Here is a 20,230-nt window from a genome sequence, read left to right on the forward strand (position 1 = left end):
AGTATTTGCATAATTTTAAATGTTTGAAAGAAATAAGTGCATTTTTGTATTAAAACACTTCAATTTATTGAATAACAAATCGCTGCGTATACATAAACAGGAACTGTAGATTTACATTGAAACAATGTAAATGCCGTCGATTTAATCGAGTGATCCAATTACAGTGCATAGTTTTTGGTGTCATTGTTGCAATTGTGCATATTCGTATTTCTCTAGTGCACATTGTGCCGCATCATCTACATTGTTGTGCTACAATTCAAGCAAATATATAAAACAAACGTGTCAATAACTACATTTGATCATTTTGTATGATACTGTGATGTGCACAAAACCTTGCTTGGCACGGAAGAAAATAAATTGTTCTCAAAGAAATCACGTTTTGATTGAAAAAAAAAACGAATTAATAAGTGCTTTATTGGAAAAATTTTTAAATGTGTTGTGGATTTGTTTGAAAAATTATTCAAATGGAAGATAATGCGAAAACGGTGCATGCAAATTTGATGGTGATTTAGAAAAAATAGACACAAAATCATAAGGAAATTGAGAAGAAGTACAATTTAAACAAAAAACAATGACGTCCGATTGGAGACCCGTGCTTAATAACTACCTTTCAGATTTTGAAAGCCAAACGACGGTTATTTTGGATAAAATTGTTAAATTACTCTCACGATCTGGACAAAGATTCGACACACGCATTAAAGAACACTTCAAGAAAAGCGTACTAAATCGGTAAGTATCGTGAAAAATCGTCGAAAAATATTTTTTAAAATGACAGACATTTTTTGAATCAACAAAAAAAAGAGACACACATTTTGAATCAAATTTCAATGACGAATCATCAATTGAATTTTTTTAAAGAGAAAAGTACTGTGCAAATACGAACACTGCGCGTGTATGTAGATTTTGTTAGTGTAATTTGGTTAGATCGAACTCTCACCGCTTCAATTTATAATTCAAATCAAATGCATTCGAGTGCGGCGCTGCTTGCATGTTCTTATTCTTACGCACAGTGTTCGTGCAAATATTTACTTTATACATATAAAAGCGAATTTTTCATGTAAAATCATCATAAAAAAGTAAATTCATACCTATGCGCAATGCGCATTCTTGTACAAAGGGATGCCGAAAATTGATTGGAATCTCATTTGTCGTCATTGGCTAAATCTCTTTGGCCTTGAACGCGTATTTTTATACTACTCCGATTTGGTTTTCAATTTTTATACTAATTAGTGGGGCTTCACATAATGAACACCATCTAGCATCTATCCTAATATCTACGCAGAATCACGCGTTGCGTCAAATGAAACATCACACATTTTCATACGAATTTACAAAAAAAAAATCATTTTTCAAAGCAAAGACAAGTCATTCCGAGCGTTTGAGCGACACATAGACGAAAATTTGATTACGAATAACGGAGAATAGGCAAAACGGTGAAAGATACTCGGGAACGAATGTTCGCAAAAAACAAAATTTACAACGAAAAGATGTATATGGACACTTTGAAAACATTCTCTTCTCAAGTCATTCGTTCCCGAATTCTACTATTTTTCATATTCTCCGGTATTCGTAGACAAATGCTTCGCTCATCAACAAATCGTTGGTGCGTATACTTTAACGATAGACGCAATGTGGGTCCCGTGAATCAATCGAAAGTTTATTATTTATTTAATAAAGTCACAATTATTAAATTTTAATCAATTTCGTGTATGACTCAGTCTAGTATGGACTGACATGATTCATGTAAAAGAATTTTGAACTCTTTCGGTTTGAATGTGAAATGTGTTTAAGAACGAAATGATATGAAAGTGACGATCATCGGGCGTCTCTCATGACTTATATCAGTCACTTGCTCAAATAATGTCATTTGTTTCATCGTTCAAAGTCTATAAATAAAAAGAACCAAGCGGCCAACGTACCTACCTATACTACTCTAGAGTCTAGACTATTGTAAACAATGTTATTGCGAGAGTGCTTGGTTCTTTTGGGTTCTACATTATACAATCTATCTAAAAATACCTTTCCGGAGTAGAAAATTCATAACTCGCAAATGGTTTTTTCCGAATTGATCGTTCATTTTTTTTTCAAAACATTTTTTAAAATTTCTGTCCTTAATATCGTTTTCTAGTTTGGAGCAATCATTGGAATTTATCGAGATTCAGAATGAATCACATCCGCACCAAAATGAAATCGACCGATGCCAAATGACCGACGCGACAAATGAACAAATGTCTTCGGACGACACCATTGAATTCGTTGAGAGTGTCATAAAGGTTGAGACAATTTCAAGTGAAGACGACGAAAATGCGATCGGAACAACGGAAGGTATTTCAACAACAAGCGAAGCGGAGCCAGCCATGCATGAGCGAATGAACTATCGGCCGTCGTTAGATTCGTGTTTTTCAATGGATCGACATTCAACATGTTCGCCAAGCACCTCAAATCAACCGATGGTATCGCCAAATGTTTCACCAAATATTTCACCATTTTTATCGTCGACCGAACTAAATATGATAATCAAACGGGAAATAGATCACACGCGATTCGATGAATGCGTTGTTAAAATGGAAGATGTTCCAACGACATCAGCAAGCATCGACAATGAAATACCACCATCACCAAGTCATCGACAGTTTCAACGATCCGTATCCATACTATCAGTTGAGCAGCAAGAAATCAAACGAAAAACTGTGGCTGCATACCATGAACCATGTAAAAAGCAAAAAATAACTGACGTCGTACAAATGAATGGTAATTTTTGATATTTTTGCGAGTTTTTTCTACTTTCACACTTTTATTTTGTCTTCTTTTTTCCATTTTCCGTCTTGAGTGTCATAAGTTTTTTTTCTCTTCACAGAGTCAATCCCGACACCAAACAATATGCCCGCGACAAAGGACTTCGTGTTCGCCTGTTTCTACAGTAAATGTCAAATAAATTTATTCATAACAACGCTTCAAGAGGTCTATGGCCATTGGAAGGATGCCCATGAAATGTCGATGAAACCATTTCGATTTGTGGCCATTGGCAAAGCGGCATGTTTCTATTGTAATAAAGTCGATGTATTTCCTCAACTTGTTCCACACCATAAGCACCGTCACCATTCCGAAATCATGGTCATTGTGGACAAAGAGAATAAATCAAAATGTGGTTTATGCCATCGTATTTTTTCCTCCTCTGAAATGGTGGTGCATTTTAAGCAACAACATGACCCATCCCTGCTTGGCGGCATCAATAGTCCGGTGTGTTTCAGTGAAGCCGAAGTAACCGATCTATTGAAAATTAACTCAACACCAAACGGTTTGTGTGAATGGAACTCCGCAGTGAATGGGCCGAACGAAATAAAAGCATTTGTGTGTGGCTTTTGTGGAGCCGCAAAAAGTTTAAGTGAAACATCGTTCATTGATCACATTGAAAACGATATATTCAAATATAGTTGTTCGGCATGTTCATTCCTTTCTGACAGCATCCACGAAATTATGCAACACGAAGAGACCGTTCATCACATGACCAACGTTCACATCAAACACAAGACTACACTCGATAGTCGATTGGAACGTTACTATATGAGAACGCGTGTTATTTTCAGCAATGGATTGGCATTATTCAAACACAACTTGCTTAACACAAAATTCGATGATCGATCGGAGTTTTGGTCGTTCAAAGAACGTTTTGTTAAACAAAAATCCAACGAAGGTATACTGCCTAAAATGAAAGATGATGACAAGCTGAGTGATTTTCACCGAAAAGAATTGAAACGACAACGGGCTTATCACAATAATTTATGTATTCGCGGCATTATGACGGTGGTTGGTCAGGATGAACTGCACCAAATACTTGCATTTATTTGCAAGGTGCTCCATGTGGAGATTACAAAAAATGATTTTGATACCATTTTTCAACGAAGCGGCTTTGATGTTATCGTTAAAATGAGAACATTTGATCTTAAGAAACAGATATTGAAACATTTTGATTCTATTGAGAAAACGAAAATTCCGGAAAAATTCAAGGGTATTTTGAATATTTGTTCGTTAATTGATCTGAAAATGTTTTCGGTGGAAAATGATTTGACGGGATTTTTTAGGGAGCTTTATGAATATGCACAAATGAAAAAAGATAAAATGCACATCCATTCGGTTTGGATATCAGACCGTGGCATCAGCGTTAAAGTGACGTTTAAAAGTCCCATTGAAATTATTTGGACGAAAACTGATTTGGATAAGTGTATTCATCAAAAATATAAGGGATTGGTATGAAAATCAAAAGCAATTTAAGTTTTTTATTTTAAGATCAAAAGTAATTGAATCAAGGAGTTTCAGGTCACAAAGGGTAAAACAAAATTTTATTCAATGAACACTGAATTGATAAGAGAATGAGAAAAGATGATTAGACCTTGGTTTAAGTCATTTGCACCGTATTTTTTGCTTACTTTAAAAAAAAAAAATACAGACAATATATTAAACTACTGGTCAGTTGAGCTGGCACTACGTTAGCTAGCTAAATGGGACAAAACAATAGACGTTATTATTTTAATGATGAATCACTTCTCTTGTTTTAATAGAAGTGATTGTTCATTATAACAATTACTTCTATTGTTTTAGTCCAATACGTACTGTCAGCTAGCTCAACTGACCAGTTAGTTCAATATATTGTCTGAAAAATTATCCAACCTCGAAGTTGATTTTAATCATTACGAGTATCCATAAATCTTCAGTCAACCCACAGTGCTAATTACAATTTTCAATAAAAAAACTATAACCACGGGACATCCGAGAATTTTCGTTAAGGATGCCGAATTTTGCTCATATTGAACTTATGGAACCAATTTTTTCTATGAGACTACCAAAAAATGTTGATACTAATCAACTGTTGCAATGATGTGTTTATTATAGTACAGAGGCGATCTGGTGAGCATCGACTCGCAATTTCGTCAACTAACCAGTATATGTTTGTGTGGTTCGAGTATATGCTTTTAAGACATCATGAGCAACAAATATCAATATGAGGAGTGTTTCTGGCTGCATATCCGCTCTGTTAAACAATGAGCTATAAAATTTTCTTTAACATTGATAAGTTTTCTAACTCCATATTGGGCGATAAAACCTTATCTTGTCATTTACTTAAGGAAGTCGTTAATTTAAAAAAACACCATTTAGGCGTAAGACAACAAATATCATGAATTTCATTTCATTTTCTTAGTAAAGAACGGTGGAGAGAGAAACAAAGATAGAGTGAGATAAGTAAAGAGAGAACAGGAGAGAATGACGACGGCTAGAGAGAGAAGAGGAAAGAGAGGAGAAGAGATAGAGGGAATAGATGGAAGTATAAAGAAAGAAACAAAGAGGCATATTAGATAAAGTACATAAAATGTAATGAAAGAAGCTAGTAAATATTTTCTTTTAAATGAATAAAGAACATGCTTTTTTTTCTATGTAAAAGACTCTTTGAAATTAAACAGAATTTTGAATAAAACATAATAATAAAGATTGTTTGATCCAAATTTTTATCTTTTCTCTTGAAAGTCTATAAAAAAGGTAAGTGTTGGATCACTCATGATTCTTCCTCTCCCGCTTCTTCCGTGACCTCAGTTTTCTTCGGACCCTTATGCAACTCCACAGACCTATAGAATCAAATTACTCCTCGGTCATTGACTTAATTGACATTGACTAAAGTAAGTGGCCAAAATGCAAATCAGACCTCAAATATGCTGATTTCCATATATACTATAATTCCAAGCTCATACGCAATCAAAAATGATCGCTTAAAAAAATAAAATTCATAATTTTTTTTCTCCAATTTTTTTTTGCTAAATCGGCTATTTGTTTTTATTCAATAGTTACAAGTTACAAAAAATTTGTTGTAAAACAATTCTTCTACAAAATTGTTTGTCATTTTAATAAATTGTTTTTTTGTTTGTATATTGTGTATAATTTTCACAAAAATAAAGAGATTTAACTATAAATATGTGTCGCTGCGATGCCGTTCAGCGTGTGTTGTGTTATGGGAGAGCAGTGTGTTTGCAAGAAAAGAAAACGTTGATGCAATGAATTCACCAAAACATTGCTGGTGCACAAAATGAGATTTGGTAACAATTACAAAAAAATATTAAAATATTGAACTATATGTGGTGACGATCTGTGTCATCGTTGTTTTTAACTTTTTTCTCCATTCAAATCTTTCTATTTATACTAAACGATGAGTAATTCTATATATATAAAAAGTGCATGTGATTGTGAAACATTCTCTATTTTCATCGAAAAATATACGATTTTATAAAATGACCTGATTTGGAATGGAAGGTCGTTTGTATATTGATTTGTTTTCCGTTTTTCGCTCTTTTCATTCTGTTAATTGTAACTACGATTTAATATGACCTATAAGTACTCAATGGTGCTAGAAATGAAAACAGATATAAAGTCCAAATCAAACATTTCAATTTAAACATTCACACACCAAGTCATCGTCGAAAAATAAAATAATTTTTTTTATAGTCTCTTGTTTTTCGCGTATACGTTATTTTATTTATTGTCGCGCCGATCGCTCCGTTTCCATCAAACATTCACGAACCAATACCTGGAATAAAAAAAAGAACATCTTTTAAAATATTGCCTGAATTCTTTTTAATCTAATTTCATTCTTCTTAATATGAGGCTCGATATAAGGAACGAAGGTGAGTCTCCATAAATGTGAACATTTTCTGATGCCAATCTAATCAATAAATCTTATTTGATATCACAAACCAACGATTCATTTTCAAATTAACCGTAGAAGTTTCATAGATTGGCATTAGACAATTTACTTTTTATATTTATCACTTCTAAGAACGAGTAGTAGTTAACTATTTTTGACTCGAGTTTACTGTCCAGATAATGCAATTGATAATGAGTGCTATTACGCAGCTGGTGAATGTGATTACATCGCCGTTATCGACTTGATATGAGTGTGAACGATAAGAGAGAAATTAGTGAAACATTTCAAAACTCTTCTCTTTCCCTCTCATAAACGAGAGATCGGCGTAACATTGACCCACACACATTCTCCAGTATCAATAGCATTTATCTCGATCTAAAATCCATATCAAAAAGCCACAAATGTCCAGTATGTCGGGCAAATATTGTTTTTGGACTCTTATGAACGACGACGAAAAAGTACCTTTGCTTGAATAATCAGCCGCTTCAAACGGTCACCACGTCCCATTGCGTACGTTGGTCGAATATCACGGTTCATTTCTTCGATCACGGCCAGCAGCTGCGCATATTTCGATAGGCCCGAACCTTGTGACGTCGATGATTGAGACAATCCCAATCCGTTGTTGCTCTGGCCATAGCTACTGTACAGTTGAGATGCCGGTGGAGTGGCTGAAACTACAGTAGAAATACCACTTATTAAGCTGATTTTTTGCAGTTTTATATGAACAAAAATTGTTGAACATAATTGGTAATTTTTAGTCAAAAATGTGCACAATTTCACATATTTTTACGATTTCTTCGGAAAAGTTAAAAATTTCTTTGCAAAAAGTGAAATTTTCGTAGAAAATAAAACTTTTTATTTAATTTTGTCTCTTTTTTCTTTTTTTTATTCTAAATTTTGAATTCTCCTTAAAAATTGGAATTATTTTCTTTGATAAAATTTCATTTTTCACTTTTTTACTTTCGGTATTCAACAATTTTGGATATTTATTCATCATTTTTGTTGATTTTCATGGTATTTTCCATAAATATTTTTAAATTTTCGGAGTTTTCTTGAGATTTAACACAATTTTTCCATCGACCGCAATTTTTCGCACATTTTTTCTCAAATTCTTAATGTTCCAAACAACGCAAATTAATCTTACCCAATCGATTTAAATTAGCATTTTCCAAAATTTCACGTTCACGTTCTCGCTCTCGTTCTTGTTGTTGTCTTTGGCGTTGTTGCTGTTGTTGCTGTTGTTGATGTTGTTGCAATTGTTGTTGTTGTTGTACTAGCTGAATAGCAGATTGTATCAATTGATTTTGTTGATAGGTTAAATATTGATTATTTTGGTTTTTATTCGATTTCGATGAACCATAATGTGATGACGAATTGGAATTTGAATGATGATGACCGTACTGTTGCTTGCTTGCAACATTTGCCATTGGTATTGCTGTCACTGTGACATCGTTCAATTTCGATTCAACCGCCTGAATATCCATTTCATCATAGAATCGTCCCTTATTCATATTCAATTTCAACTAATTTGACGATCGACAAAAAAAAACTATAAAGTCCAAAGTCCAATTTAAAATAATGGCTAATTAGACAACACAATGTGACAAGTTTCTCCGCTATTGAAAATCAATGCACTGAATGGAAAAATAACAAATCCACACTCCAAAATATTGAATTGTTGCAAATGCAAAACGAATATGTATTTCAACAAAATAAATCTAAATAATAAAAATAAAAACAAACAAAATTTTGATCGGTGGAAAAATAAATTGCGGAGAAATTAAAACACGCAAAGCACACCGTACAGAACAAGAGAAATGTTTATACAACAATGACAATCGTTTAATTTTCTAATGGTTGACTTTTTTTTGCTCATTTGCTGTACACAAGTGACAGATGATGATGGATGCGCGTTTGTAGTTGTGAGGCAAATATAGCGAAATCAGAAACGCAACGAAACGCAAAACAAACTCGAAACAATGGTTGAACGGTTTGGAAGAGACTGTAAACAAACATGAATAATGAATGAAAACATTGGAGAAAACCTTATAAATGTCGGAACTTGCGTTGAACGGAGAGGTTTTGTATGAAGAAAAAAACCTTTAGTGGAACGCAGAGAAAACATGATGCTTCAAAACACTTGGTTTGATTGAGGTTTGGACGGTGTAAGGTTTCATTGGTCGATCAATATAATTTACCGAGAGACTGAAAGGAGACAGAAGAATTTCAATAAGATTCAACCAAAACAGTGCGTATTTTTAGCACGAATTTTTAGAAATTTTCAGGCTATTGAAATCCACGCCCATTTCATGTATTTTTCCGGTTTTTTTATTATTTTTCTCTCTTTTCTCATTCAATTATGTGAGCTTCCCTGTCTTTCTATCTCATTCAATAGACCAAGTGGAAACCAACAATTTTTTTTTTGATTTCTTTTCGTTTTTTCGTCAATTTCAACGGAAAAAAGTGAATATTCAAATTAAGAGACATGTTACACTCCAAAAAAAATCGCATTGTCTCTGAAAGTTCATTCGCCGAAAAATTCAATTTTATTTAAATTTCTCAAACGGACGCAATTTTAATAACAATGGAATATCTCGTGAGTCTAGTCGAAAAGAATGTCTATTTTTCTCTCGATTGCATCTGAATAAATAGAAGACGATTCACATACAATATATCACTTGTGTTCAATGTTTGCTTGAGTTTCAAGTTGAATGTTTTGAGTTTTGAGAAGAAAAAAAAATATAAACATCAACAAAAATGTCAACGCATACAACCGCATATTGGTTCGGCGAATTGAAGTCGCTTCATAGTATTGTCAAACGTACACACTCGCACACATGCACACATCGGTGCTTGCTTACTCATCGATGTATACGAATGGCATAACACAAACTGTGTTTGTTGTAAATATTTATGCATAAATGCCACTGACGACAGCGACAACATCCACACTCATTCACTGACTCGCACGCACACATACATGCACCATCAAACATCAAGAGAAGAGAAGCAATGAAAAAAAGTATAGTGTATTTATTTCATATATTGAAGCACGTACTGACCTAACATCAATGCTGCATCAATCTCTCTCACAATCTCAACATTTGACAAAAAATTATCGCATTTATTTGCCATTTGGTTGAAATAAATTATGCCAAAACAATAATTTGAGCAAAAAGTGTTGGAATGCCATTAGTTGAATAAAAGTGAAATAGAAAGTGAAACAAATATAGAATAAGTGACAGCAGAAAGAAAGGAATGTAGTGACACCAAAATGCATCTAAGTTGATGCAAGACGAATGGAAAAATTTAGTGTGTGCATTTTAATTCCGAAGAACTTTTCAATCTAAAATTGACTGTTGTCACGCTGGCGACATCAAGTCGATTGCATTTCGTTTTTTTTATTATTTTCTGTTGTTGTTTTTTTTTATTCATGCTGTTTATTTGAGTGAGTTGAGAATTGTGAGATTTCAACGCAAAAAACATGAACTATTCGCCGTATTTTTTGGTGGTGATGTACAATTGAAACGAATAACAACAACAAAAATGGAACAAATCAATCAGAAATCACGTAAGTCGATATACAAATGAAATGTTTGAGGTTGTAAATTCCGGACCATTCACCCAACGACGACGCGTTGATATAAAAAAAGTGAAATCTTTGATTGATTTGCATTAATATTTAATCAATGGCTATAAAATTGTGTATGTTTTTAATGGTTGTTGTCGCTTTTCTTTGCATTTTATCGTCATGTGTATGAATGCGAACAACAACAAACACCAACAACGCTCAGTGGCTAGTTCGAACTATGTAGTGGTTTTTTTTTATAGTTTGGTGTGTCGCATCGGAATTGAGTGTTGATTTAATTGGTTGACTGCAGTCAATTGAGCGCTTTATAAGCTGATTTGTTTTCTTTTTGTTTTTGCGTGGATATTTTTTGGTTTCTTTGTCGTTGCGTGTCTTGGTCGCGATTCAATGCATACATTTGATGGGTCTCGTGTGCGCGTTTCGACGACGTGTTTACAACCATAAATCGCTTATGGACTGTACAAGTCTAATTGGATACTTGCGATTTACGAGTTTTTTTTTTGGCATTTAAACGCGATTTGCATTGTTTTCACTGACAATCGATCGATTGTTGTTTTAAATTACTCGTCGATTTTATGCGTTGTGAAAGGAGATGATTTTTTTAAACATCTTTTTTTTTATTGCTCCATTGAAAGAAAATTCCAAGTTTTTTTTTTTGTATTAATACAGATGTCATTATTTCTTGTCACGAACCACAAATCTGGACTTTTGGCAATAGTTTTGTGGCAAATTTGTTAATTTTAAATTTTTACTTGGATTTTCGGTTGACAACCACAACAAATGATGATAATTCAATTAAAAGTCACGTTTCAATCTGCAAACAAAAAACAATTCGCGTGCTTCATTCATGTCACATGATTGATTTCAGTTTTTTTCGTTCTTTTTCTCTTCTGACCCTCCTAACCCTTCCTTCCTTCTCTCTCTCTCTCTTTCTAAAAATCTGATTCCCTCTGTTTCTCTCCCTCCTCATGCAGGCGACCGTGAAGGAAAAAAATCGTCACCAAAACTATTGCGAAACAACCTGAGCTCGTTGACACAATGCGCAAGTTGCTTGAATGATCTTGATGACCGGATAATATCAGCGCTTGGCCAAAATTGGCACACCGACTGTTTCCGGTGTTCGGTGTGTGACGAGCAACTATCGCATTGGTATTTTGAAAAGGACAGTCTACTATTTTGCCGCGATGATTACCTACAACGATTCGGCGAATGCTGCCAACAATGTTCGGCCCTAATTAGCGGCCCGATTATGATTGTCGGCGATCATAAATTTCATCCAGAATGTTTTTGCTGTGTATCATGTCAACAGTACATTGGTGATGGAGACTCGTACGCACTCGTCGAACGATCGAAATTGTTTTGGTAAGTAGTCAATTAACGCATACTGCGTGCGAATAAATATAAATAAATGATATTTTTAGAAACATACAACGTGACCAGTTGGTAAACATGACTGTCTGATACATGTGCGACAGTTGAGCAGATGACAGTATAGCCAATGTGGTCGTTGAATTAAGATGAAAATTGAAATAATGAAAAAAATCTCGTCTTTTCTCTTTAGTGGAAATTGCTATTGCGTCAAAATCGATAAAACCTCAATTAAGTCAATTGAGTCGCCGACATCGTTGTCGGATATTTTAGCACCGTCCTCGTCTACACATCAACAACAGAAGACACTTCCGCACTCCATACGATTAGTGGAAATACCATGGTCCAATGAAAACAAAACCGCCCTTCGATTGTCCATTGATGATAGTCAAAATGGTACCATGCCTATCATCGCCACAAAACATAATGGCATACGGATTTCACAGTGAGTTTAATATTTTTTTTATTTGTACATTCAAGAATGATGGAACTGTCTAGTTATGTTTGGGAGAATTGGGTGTAGTTAGATATGTGGAATTTGGCATCAGTTCGGTCGTTCTTAGTAGACGTGAATCAGTAATGTGCGAGCAAAATTTTCCAGGGGAGATGATTTCAAAATTTTCTTCAAAAACCCTCGAGAAAAAAGGAAATCGAGAAAAATTTCGTTTCGGACATTACTGACGTGAAGAATAAGGTCCGGTTTCTGAAAAGTTCGCCGAAAATCTGAAGCGATCTTAAAACGGCGTCTTTGGCATGTTATTGATATTGGTGCCTTTGGCGCTTTAAACAAAGAAAGCTTCAGACCTCGTTTCAGAAATTCTTCAAAAAATAGGAAGTGTAGATTAATGGAACTAAAATTTATATTCTCTGTGTTGATTTTGAACCAGTTGGTCAAAGTGTTTACACAACGTGTCAAAACACACATTTTTTTAAACATAATTTACATAAATTTGACATGAACTAACTGAAATTTGTTTGTTTACTAACAAAAAAAAACCACATCAAAAAACAAAAATGGTGCAACCAAAAACACAAGTCGCCTTTGTCGAATGTACGGTCGACTCGGTAAATATGTGTTTGCTGTCGTCACATCAGCATTAAATGTATGCTGTTCAAGTACTGACGGCAATTCTGATGCCAATAGGTAATTTTTTTGAAAAAAAACAGAAACATTCTCGATTTTTCAATATTTTTGCGATTTTCCAATTTATTTTGAGCTATTTGTCAAAATCATCGCTTAATTTTTTAATCATGTTAATTGATTTTGCTTAAATTTGATTTTTTTGTCCCGAAAACGAAACAAACATTGGCTGTATTGGTTATGCTCATTACCTCGACATTTTTGCTGAATCTGAACATATATTTTTTTGGTTCGAAAACACATTGTCATTCATTATTCTAAACAAACTACAAAATATTTCCTTGTTTAACACTGCATGTAGTTTTTTTTTCTAAATTTTTCGGAACAATTTAAACTAATCTTAATTTTTTACTAAAAAAAAATCACAGGGTTGATGTGCGAAACGATTCGGCTTCATTGCGTGTCGGCGATAAAGTGTTGGAGGTGAATGGAACGCCCGTAAACGGCAAGTCCATTGAAAATATTGACGAGCTAATCAAAAGTAGTAACGAAGTCTTACAGTTGACCATCGAACATGATCCGCATCGTTTGACAAAGTCTGTGTCCGAAGCAACAATAGTAACCACACAGCCAAGTGTTACCGACAGTCCACTGTCGCCCGCAACAACCATTCCAAAGTGTTACAATGTATGTTGTAGCCGATCGCCGTCAGTGAGGGAGCCACCAACAACGGCCAAACCCGAACGACTTTACATGAAACAAACTTCACAAAACGATGCCATGACAAGTGATGGCCTACAATCACCTTCAAATTCGTATGTTTGCGGTACAAAAACCCAACAGCTATGCAAAACAAAAGCATTCAATTTGAACTGTGGCATCGGCACGAATAATCTGAAGAATCAAAAGGAACGATGCTCGAGCATGTCGAAATTACTCGACGAAAATCATCCACCCACCGTTGAATTCTACGATCTTTCACGCACCAAATCGTTTCGAGTTGATACACAAGAGTCCACACAACGCATTTTTCGGGCCAGTGATCTTGTGATTGGTAATATCATATTTTACGTTAGACAAAGGCTGGCGCTTTATCCATTTTTCTATCTTTCTTTCAGGCGAACTACTGGGCAAAGGATTTTTCGGTCAGGTATTTAAGGTAACACATAAACTTACGAAAGAAATAATGGTGCTAAAGGAATTGTATCGCGTCGATGAAGAAGCCCAACGCAATTTTCTCAAAGAGGTTGCCGTACTTCGATCACTCTCACATAGTAATGTATTGAGATTTATCGGGGTGCTGTATCGCGATAAAAAATTACATTTAGTTACGGAATATGTACCGGGTATGTGTTAATTCAAATGTACTTTATTTTTAATATTAATTTATTAACATTTGTTTTTTGTTTTAAATGCCAGGCGGATCGTTGAAAGATCTTATCCATAATAATGATTCGGTGCTACCATGGGAATGTCGAATTCGGTTTGCCAAAGACATCGCATGCGGAATGAACTATTTACACTCGAAAAATATCATTCATCGCGATTTGAACTCGTTGAATTGTCTGGTTCGGGAGGATAAAACGGTTATTGTTGCCGATTTTGGTTTGGCACGCATTATCAAGTCAGGTAATTGCAAAAGCAGCAATCGATTGACCGTTGATGGCAACGGCACTGTTAATCGGAAGTACAGACAGAGGAGACAACGATATACAGTTGTGGGAAATCCATGTAAGTAGTTTCAGGGTGAACATTGTGTGTTTTTTTTTTAATTTACGATTTTTTTTCGTATTTAATTGATATTTTTCGAAATTTTGGTGGAAAATTTATTATTAAAATTTTTAATTTTTTTTTAAATTAAATTTGATTCATTTAATTTTTTTTAAATATGTTTTTTATCTTAAATTTAAATTTTTGAAATTTTTTGGTAATTTTTTTTTTTTTTTTTTTCAAAAAATTTCTTTTTTTCAGACTGGATGGCTCCTGAAATGATGAAAATGATGAAATACGACGAAAAAGTGGATATTTTCTCATTTGGCATCGTTGTGTGTGAGGTGAGTCCAGATGAAAAATGTCTTGGAATAATGACTTTCCGTTTCAATTTACTAATTTTTCCAAAACTTCCTTATTTAGATCATCGGTAGAGTTCTTGCCGATCCCGATTATTTACCGCGAACCTCTGATTTTGGTCTGAACCAAAAAGTGTTCCGTGAAAAGTTCTGCATTGATTGTCCGGATTTATTTTATAAAATTGCGTTTTTGTGTTGCGACTTGAATCCTGATGCGAGGTACCTTAAAGTTCATTAATTTATCAATTTAAGTTCAGGGACTCTTAGAAGAAATTGCGGTGGAATGTTTATATCAAGCTTCACAAGAGAATTTAGACAGTTTAAATATTTCCAATATTTTTTCAGATTTTTTTTTTCAAATCGTCTCTTAAACTACTTGAGCTCAATTTCACCAATTATTTTCACATGAAAAATTCCTACAAGTTTTTTAAATTAGAACCTATAACTGAAATATTTTGACAACTACAATATATTCTGAGACAATTTTCTAAGCGAAAAAATGCTAAGTTTTCGAAAGTCTCTCAATTTGTTTGGAAGCCAGTGCTGGAATTTTTCTTGTAAAAATATTTGATGGTGCTTGGTCTTGCATTGATTTTGCTAAAAAAAAAAACAAAGAAAAAAAATCTAATCGAATCTCTTTTTCTCCCCATAGGCCCTCATTTGAAGTTCTGGACGTTTGGCTTGAAAATCTGGCGAAGCATTTATCGCAAGGTCGGAGTATTTCATCAAAACTTCGTTGCGATATTGAAAATTTCAAAGAGCCATTAGAAAAATTGGATTCACCGCCATCGGCAAAGAAAATTGATACAAGACTGTCAACGTCACGATCACCATCGCCGTCGAATAAAAAGTCTGATTTCATTGTGAACAATAAAAGTAGTATTATGAGTGAATCGATGCCATCATCAATGGATATCGAGGACAGTGGTCCAAGTTCGATAATAATGCCAATAATGTCCGATGTAAGCACACCACCAAATGGTATTAGCTTCAGTCCCAATAGCAATAATAGCAAGCACATAAATAGCAATAGCAATGACAATAATAATCGTAGTCATAGTAGTAGTTTTAGTCAAAATGAAAAAAACACAACAGACCAAGTGCCATCCACAAATGAAAATGTGCCCATTGAGTATTCGCCGTTAATTCGTGAAATACCAAAATCGCCACATTTGAGTAAAGATTTTTCACCAAATGGTGAACGATTACGCAATAGTCTACGGTTTCGTCGTCAAGAGCGATTACAAAAACAGCGATCGCTTCGATCGTTGGCCAATTTGATAAATCATCAAAGCGGAACATCATGGGATAGTGGTAACGAAAATTCAATTTCATCGTCAAATACTGACGACTTTGATTCGGATCGTGGAACAAATTATTTCAATTTTCCATCGAAACTACCGTTGACCGATGCCAATAATATCAAACCGATTGGAAAGAAGTCGAAACCGTATGGTGAAAAAGGATTCATTATTCATGTGAACGACGGTTCGCTAACGTTGAATGACGTAAAAGACTTGAACAATTGTTATTCGGATGATTTCGATTCGAGTTGCGACACAAGTCTCAATTACATCGATCCGGACTCATTGAATGTAACCATCGAAACGGAAAACAATCCAAAATCGACGGAAATCACATTTATTTCACCAAAACCACTGAAAAATTCCACATTCGAAGTGGCACTTCCCGAGAATGATGAATCTCTTGACGCGATAAAATATTCTTTAGATGAAGTTCGTGAAAATTTAAATAAATGCAAATCAAAATTGGACGCCTTAGAAATTGTCGACGTAAAACTATCGAAGAAATCCACGAAAATCAAGGCAAAACAATCAAAAGTCTCACTTAATGACATGCTGTCACCGACGAAAAAGATCGATCATTTTGATATGGTTGTTACAAAACCACCGAATATGTCCGTTTTTACACGATTACATCCGGTTTCATCGCCCATTTTAAACACAAGATCGTCACAACAAACGTCGAAAAAATTCCAAACCAAACGAAATGATATGCAAAATGGTACGGCCAATTATTTTTATTGATTGTTTTACGATCATTTTTCGATTAGTTTCGATTATTTTCAATTTTATTCTTTTCTTTTGTGATTCTCCCCTTAGGTACGGCCAATAAAACACCACAGAAAAATTACTGCAGAAATACGCTGGCTTTTATTGAGAAAATCAGCGACGGCCTTAATGATCGACACCAAAAAACAGTTGAGAAAAAGAGCAACAATAAGAAATTAAATAATATAACCAGTGGACAAGATGTACTCACCAGAAAACCCCCAGCACCAACATCACCAAAGAAACTACCGACAACACATCGAAACACCGACAAACAAAAACAAAAATCCAATTCACACTCATCATCACCCACACGAAAACGGCTGTAAATCGACACTCTCTCTGTTGATCTTTAAGCAACAATGACAAATTTATTATTTAAGCAATACCTCGTCACAACACACATACACCCAAACACAATCCGCACAGTAGTTACGCATTCCAATTTGTTTAATCGCTATTTTATACGCAATATATAGAGAAATGTTCGCTTTTTTGTCGATTTTCATATTTTATGAGAACCCTTGAATTCGGAATTTTGGATACATTCCACACACCGATGAAAGACAATATTTTTTAAAAATGCATATTTTTTTAGGCATTAGCTAAAACATTTTTTTTTTAGAATTAGAAATCAGATTATTCGAAAGATAAGAGTTGTTTTTTTTTAAATCATTTTTAACAGTTCATTGAATTTAATTTTCTCTTTTTTTTTCTTTTTCAGAAATTTTATGTAATTTTCGAAAAAAAAAAGAGATTTTTTTCTGAAATTTCAAAAATTTCCGAAATAGATTCGGTAGAAACTGGATGTTTCATAGAAAATTAATTTTGAAAATAATTCGAATTTTTTTTTTTAATTTTAAAACATGAAAATTGTCACATTTTAACTCAAAAATTCCAAAAAAAAAAATCTTTCGAAAAATTGTAAGAATAATTTTTTCCCAAATTGGCCTTCTGGAAAGTTATATATTTTTTTAAATTAACAGAATTTTACACCGAAATTTAGAGACCCAAAAATTGCACTTCCCTAAAAAAAATCCAAAATTAAAATGTTTTATTGAAACATTGGCAGAAAATCCATTCCAAACATGAAGCAATTTAGTTGATCAAAATAGAAAAATAAGTTAGCACGTCAACTTCACATTCGCACTGCCTGAATCAAATTAAATTGCGTACATCGCAAGCCTTCCATTATGTGGGAATTGAACAATTTAATAACAAATAAATTCTCAATTATTTTAGGAGAGTATTCGTCTGGCACAGATCTCTTCATCGTCGTCCACTCCCACTAACCATGTAGCGCGATGATCATGTTGAGGCTGTCTCGAAACAAAATCACATAAACAATTAAACAAAATTAACCATGCACACTTTGTGTGTGGAAGAGTATTAAAAGAATGCCATAAAATCTACTAATAATTTTCTTAAACCTATGTTAGGCATAATAATTAGTTAACATGCTGAATGTGTCTAATCTCAAGTGAGTTTCCTTCATTTAATTGTTAAATTTACTAATCTGTGATAATTGAGATAAGGTCAAAAGACAGGTGTAGTTTGTGTTTTTTCTCTCTCTTTTTTTGTCTTTCTTCCTTCCCAGTATTAAGCAAATGTATTATTATTATTTTTTTGAAGAAAGAAAAAAGTTTTCAATCTCGATTAGCCAACAGTAGAATTTTATGTTTTGTTGGTAGGGTTAAAGGTTAGCTTTTGTCTATGCCTAAAATAAGAATAATAATGTAAAATGGTTCAAATGGTCCACAAATCGTGAATTTAAACGAGAAAAAAAACGTCTCTAGTTTTGTAAATGAAATGAGATATTTTTTTGGAGCACATTTTGTCCCAGCATGAAAAAAAAATTGTATTTTTTTGGAAATATTGAACCAATATGAAATGAATCACTTAATCCCAACACTGATTTAAATAACCAAATACACACACATAACCGCATACAAATATATTTAATCATATTGTCCAGTTCGAGTTCGTCCAACTGAAATTCGATTTATTATGTTACATATATACGTAAATTCCAAATAATACACCACATATAATGCTCAATTGTCTACATGTCTATATTTTGGCTTGAAATGTTCGCATTTATAATAAAACAATTCTCGAAATGCATTCTGTGCTAATTATGTACGTCCGTTAAAGTTTACTTGCATATTGGTGCTAACGTGTACAATTTCAAAATGAATTAATCGTTAATCGGCTCACAGTTGAGCATTGTGCTAATTTACTTAAAACAACACATTTTTAAAATGACATAACGAATTAACAAATGACATAACGACATTCAAATGACATTTAAATTTGAGAGTTTCTTTTTTTCTTGTGAATTATAAAGAAGAATAAATGGAAATGTTGATTGGAATTTGTTTGGATTTTTATTTTTATTCTTGTTTCATACATTTTGTTAAAATTGATTTTTCTAGAACAGATAAATGAATTAAAAGGTAAATTTCCTGATGAAAAATCGAAAACATGCTTTACTATGTTTAAGTGACAGAGATATTTAGATCAGAACTTGACCAAAAAAATTAACTTGAAGCTACAGTTCCTTTTACAACATTTTCTTCGATTCAATAATATTTTTATTGTTCCTTTCGAATTCATCGAATAATCAAGTTTTTTCTACTTAAAGGCCTGCCACTTCTGATATCAAACTTGATTTGGCCATACGATCGGTTCAATCCAATCCAAATAATTAGCCACTCTTGTATAAATTCCTGGTAAAGTTGTACCACCACAGACAATCCCAAATGACACGACGCCTACAATCTTTGCAACCGAGCTGACTCCGTTGAAATACTGAAGTGGCCCTCCACTATCTCCGTGGCAAGCATCTCTTATTCCCTCTGGATTGTATGCACAATATTGGCCATCAATGAGACCATTTCGAAATTGTGCACTATTTGGTATTTTATTCCATTCGATAACAGTTGCATTGCATTGGAGTAATGGCATTGTGGACAATTGTGCCATTTTTAAGTCATTTGATCTCGAAGATGCTTGAATGTTAAGAGGTTTACTTATTTTTCTCCTGTTCTTTTATCGAGAGTCAAGCGCAATAAGGGCACACTATATAAACGCCATCTATTAATAACCTACTAACTACAACGTAAATCAAACGTATCTGTTTCCCCTTTTTATTTACTCCCTTCTCCTCTCGCTATACTTTTACATTGTAGTTAGCCTGTTTTACAAAGATGTCGTTTCTGTGTAAGATGTGTGACGTCACAATGTATTTATATGGATAGCGCTCGACTCTCATCTTTTATATGAATTAAAATATAAGCCTACCATCGAATTCCATAGTTAAACCCCAACCTGTCACCATAAGATTTACATTCCATGGTTGGT

At 33.9% G+C, this 20,230-nt stretch overlaps 4 protein-coding genes across 5 annotated transcripts; 2 read left to right on the forward strand and 2 right to left on the reverse strand.

Annotated features, from left to right (window-relative positions):
- Positions 1 to 371: 371 nt before the first annotated feature.
- LOC116337986 lies at positions 372 to 5,484 on the forward strand. Its single transcript, XM_031763036.1, has 3 exons — positions 372 to 729; positions 2,129 to 2,751; positions 2,858 to 5,484. Exons 1-3 carry the CDS (start codon positions 572 to 574, stop codon positions 4,252 to 4,254), a joined length of 2,178 nt encoding a protein of 725 aa, XP_031618896.1. The 5' UTR covers positions 372 to 571; the 3' UTR covers positions 4,255 to 5,484.
- A 309-nt stretch (positions 5,485 to 5,793) lies between these two features.
- LOC116338065 (probable serine/threonine-protein kinase yakA) lies at positions 5,794 to 8,418 on the reverse strand. Its single transcript, XM_031763159.1, has 3 exons — positions 7,833 to 8,418; positions 7,151 to 7,362; positions 5,794 to 6,571 (listed from the first exon to the last, which is right to left on the reverse strand). The coding sequence occupies exons 1-3, from the start codon at positions 8,197 to 8,199 to the stop codon at positions 6,521 to 6,523; spliced, it is 630 nt and encodes a 209-aa protein (XP_031619019.1). The 5' UTR covers positions 8,200 to 8,418; the 3' UTR covers positions 5,794 to 6,520.
- Positions 8,419 to 9,737: 1,319 nt separating this feature from the next.
- LOC116338456 (LIM domain kinase 1-like) lies at positions 9,738 to 17,453 on the forward strand. Of its 2 annotated transcripts, XM_031763762.1 has the most exons (11): positions 9,738 to 10,259; positions 11,252 to 11,639; positions 11,839 to 12,090; positions 12,682 to 12,789; positions 13,155 to 13,780; positions 13,845 to 14,072; positions 14,146 to 14,457; positions 14,698 to 14,780; positions 14,860 to 15,014; positions 15,448 to 16,820; positions 16,919 to 17,453. In XM_031763762.1, exons 1-11 carry the CDS (start codon positions 10,235 to 10,237, stop codon positions 17,194 to 17,196), a joined length of 3,828 nt encoding a protein of 1,275 aa, XP_031619622.1. In that variant the 5' UTR covers positions 9,738 to 10,234; the 3' UTR covers positions 17,197 to 17,453. The 2 variants fall into 2 exon arrangements, with proteins under 2 accessions (XP_031619622.1, XP_031619708.1); XM_031763848.1 differs by lacking the exon at positions 12,682 to 12,789.
- A 652-nt stretch (positions 17,454 to 18,105) lies between these two features.
- LOC116338154 (serine protease persephone-like) lies at positions 18,106 to 19,852 on the reverse strand. Its single transcript, XM_031763279.1, has 2 exons — positions 19,535 to 19,852; positions 18,106 to 18,186 (listed from the first exon to the last, which is right to left on the reverse strand). Exons 1-2 carry the CDS (start codon positions 19,850 to 19,852, stop codon positions 18,106 to 18,108), a joined length of 399 nt encoding a protein of 132 aa, XP_031619139.1.
- Between the last annotated feature and the right edge of the window lie 378 nt (positions 19,853 to 20,230).

Source organism: Contarinia nasturtii, unplaced genomic scaffold, assembly GCF_009176525.2.
Source record: "Contarinia nasturtii isolate CC-2019 unplaced genomic scaffold, AAFC_CNas_1.1 Cnas_scaffold_69, whole genome shotgun sequence".
Classification (NCBI taxonomy): Eukaryota; Metazoa; Arthropoda; class Insecta; order Diptera; family Cecidomyiidae; genus Contarinia; species Contarinia nasturtii.

What these genes read in the sequence shown, in the direction of transcription:
- LOC116337986 (XM_031763036.1), top strand. Translation starts at nt 572, where the DNA reads ATGACGTCCGATTGGAGACCCGTGCTTAATAACTACCTTTCAGATTTT. An exon ending in AAGAAAAGCGTACTAAATCG is followed by an intron (nt 730 to 2,128) that starts GTAAGTATCGTG and finishes ATCGTTTTCTAG; the next exon opens with TTTGGAGCAATCATTGGAAT. An exon ending in TGACGTCGTACAAATGAATG is followed by an intron (nt 2,752 to 2,857) that starts GTAATTTTTGAT and finishes TTCTCTTCACAG; the next exon opens with AGTCAATCCCGACACCAAAC.
- LOC116338154 (XM_031763279.1), bottom strand. Translation starts at nt 19,852, where the DNA reads ATGGCACAATTGTCCACAATGCCATTACTCCAATGCAATGCAACTGTT. An exon ending in CGATCGTATGGCCAAATCAA is followed by an intron (nt 18,187 to 19,534) that starts GTTTGATATCAG and finishes GTTTCGAGACAG; the next exon opens with CCTCAACATGATCATCGCGC.
- LOC116338065 (XM_031763159.1), bottom strand. Translation starts at nt 8,199, where the DNA reads ATGAATAAGGGACGATTCTATGATGAAATGGATATTCAGGCGGTTGAA. An exon ending in TGCTAATTTAAATCGATTGG is followed by an intron (nt 7,363 to 7,832) that starts GTAAGATTAATT and finishes TTTCTACTGTAG; the next exon opens with TTTCAGCCACTCCACCGGCA. An exon ending in GGCTGATTATTCAAGCAAAG is followed by an intron (nt 6,572 to 7,150) that starts GTACTTTTTCGT and finishes TTTTTATTCCAG; the next exon opens with GTATTGGTTCGTGAATGTTT.
- LOC116338456 (XM_031763762.1), top strand. Translation starts at nt 10,235, where the DNA reads ATGGAACAAATCAATCAGAAATCAC. An exon ending in GAACGATCGAAATTGTTTTG is followed by an intron (nt 11,640 to 11,838) that starts GTAAGTAGTCAA and finishes TTTTCTCTTTAG; the next exon opens with TGGAAATTGCTATTGCGTCA. An exon ending in GGCAATTCTGATGCCAATAG is followed by an intron (nt 12,790 to 13,154) that starts GTAATTTTTTTG and finishes AAAAAATCACAG; the next exon opens with GGTTGATGTGCGAAACGATT.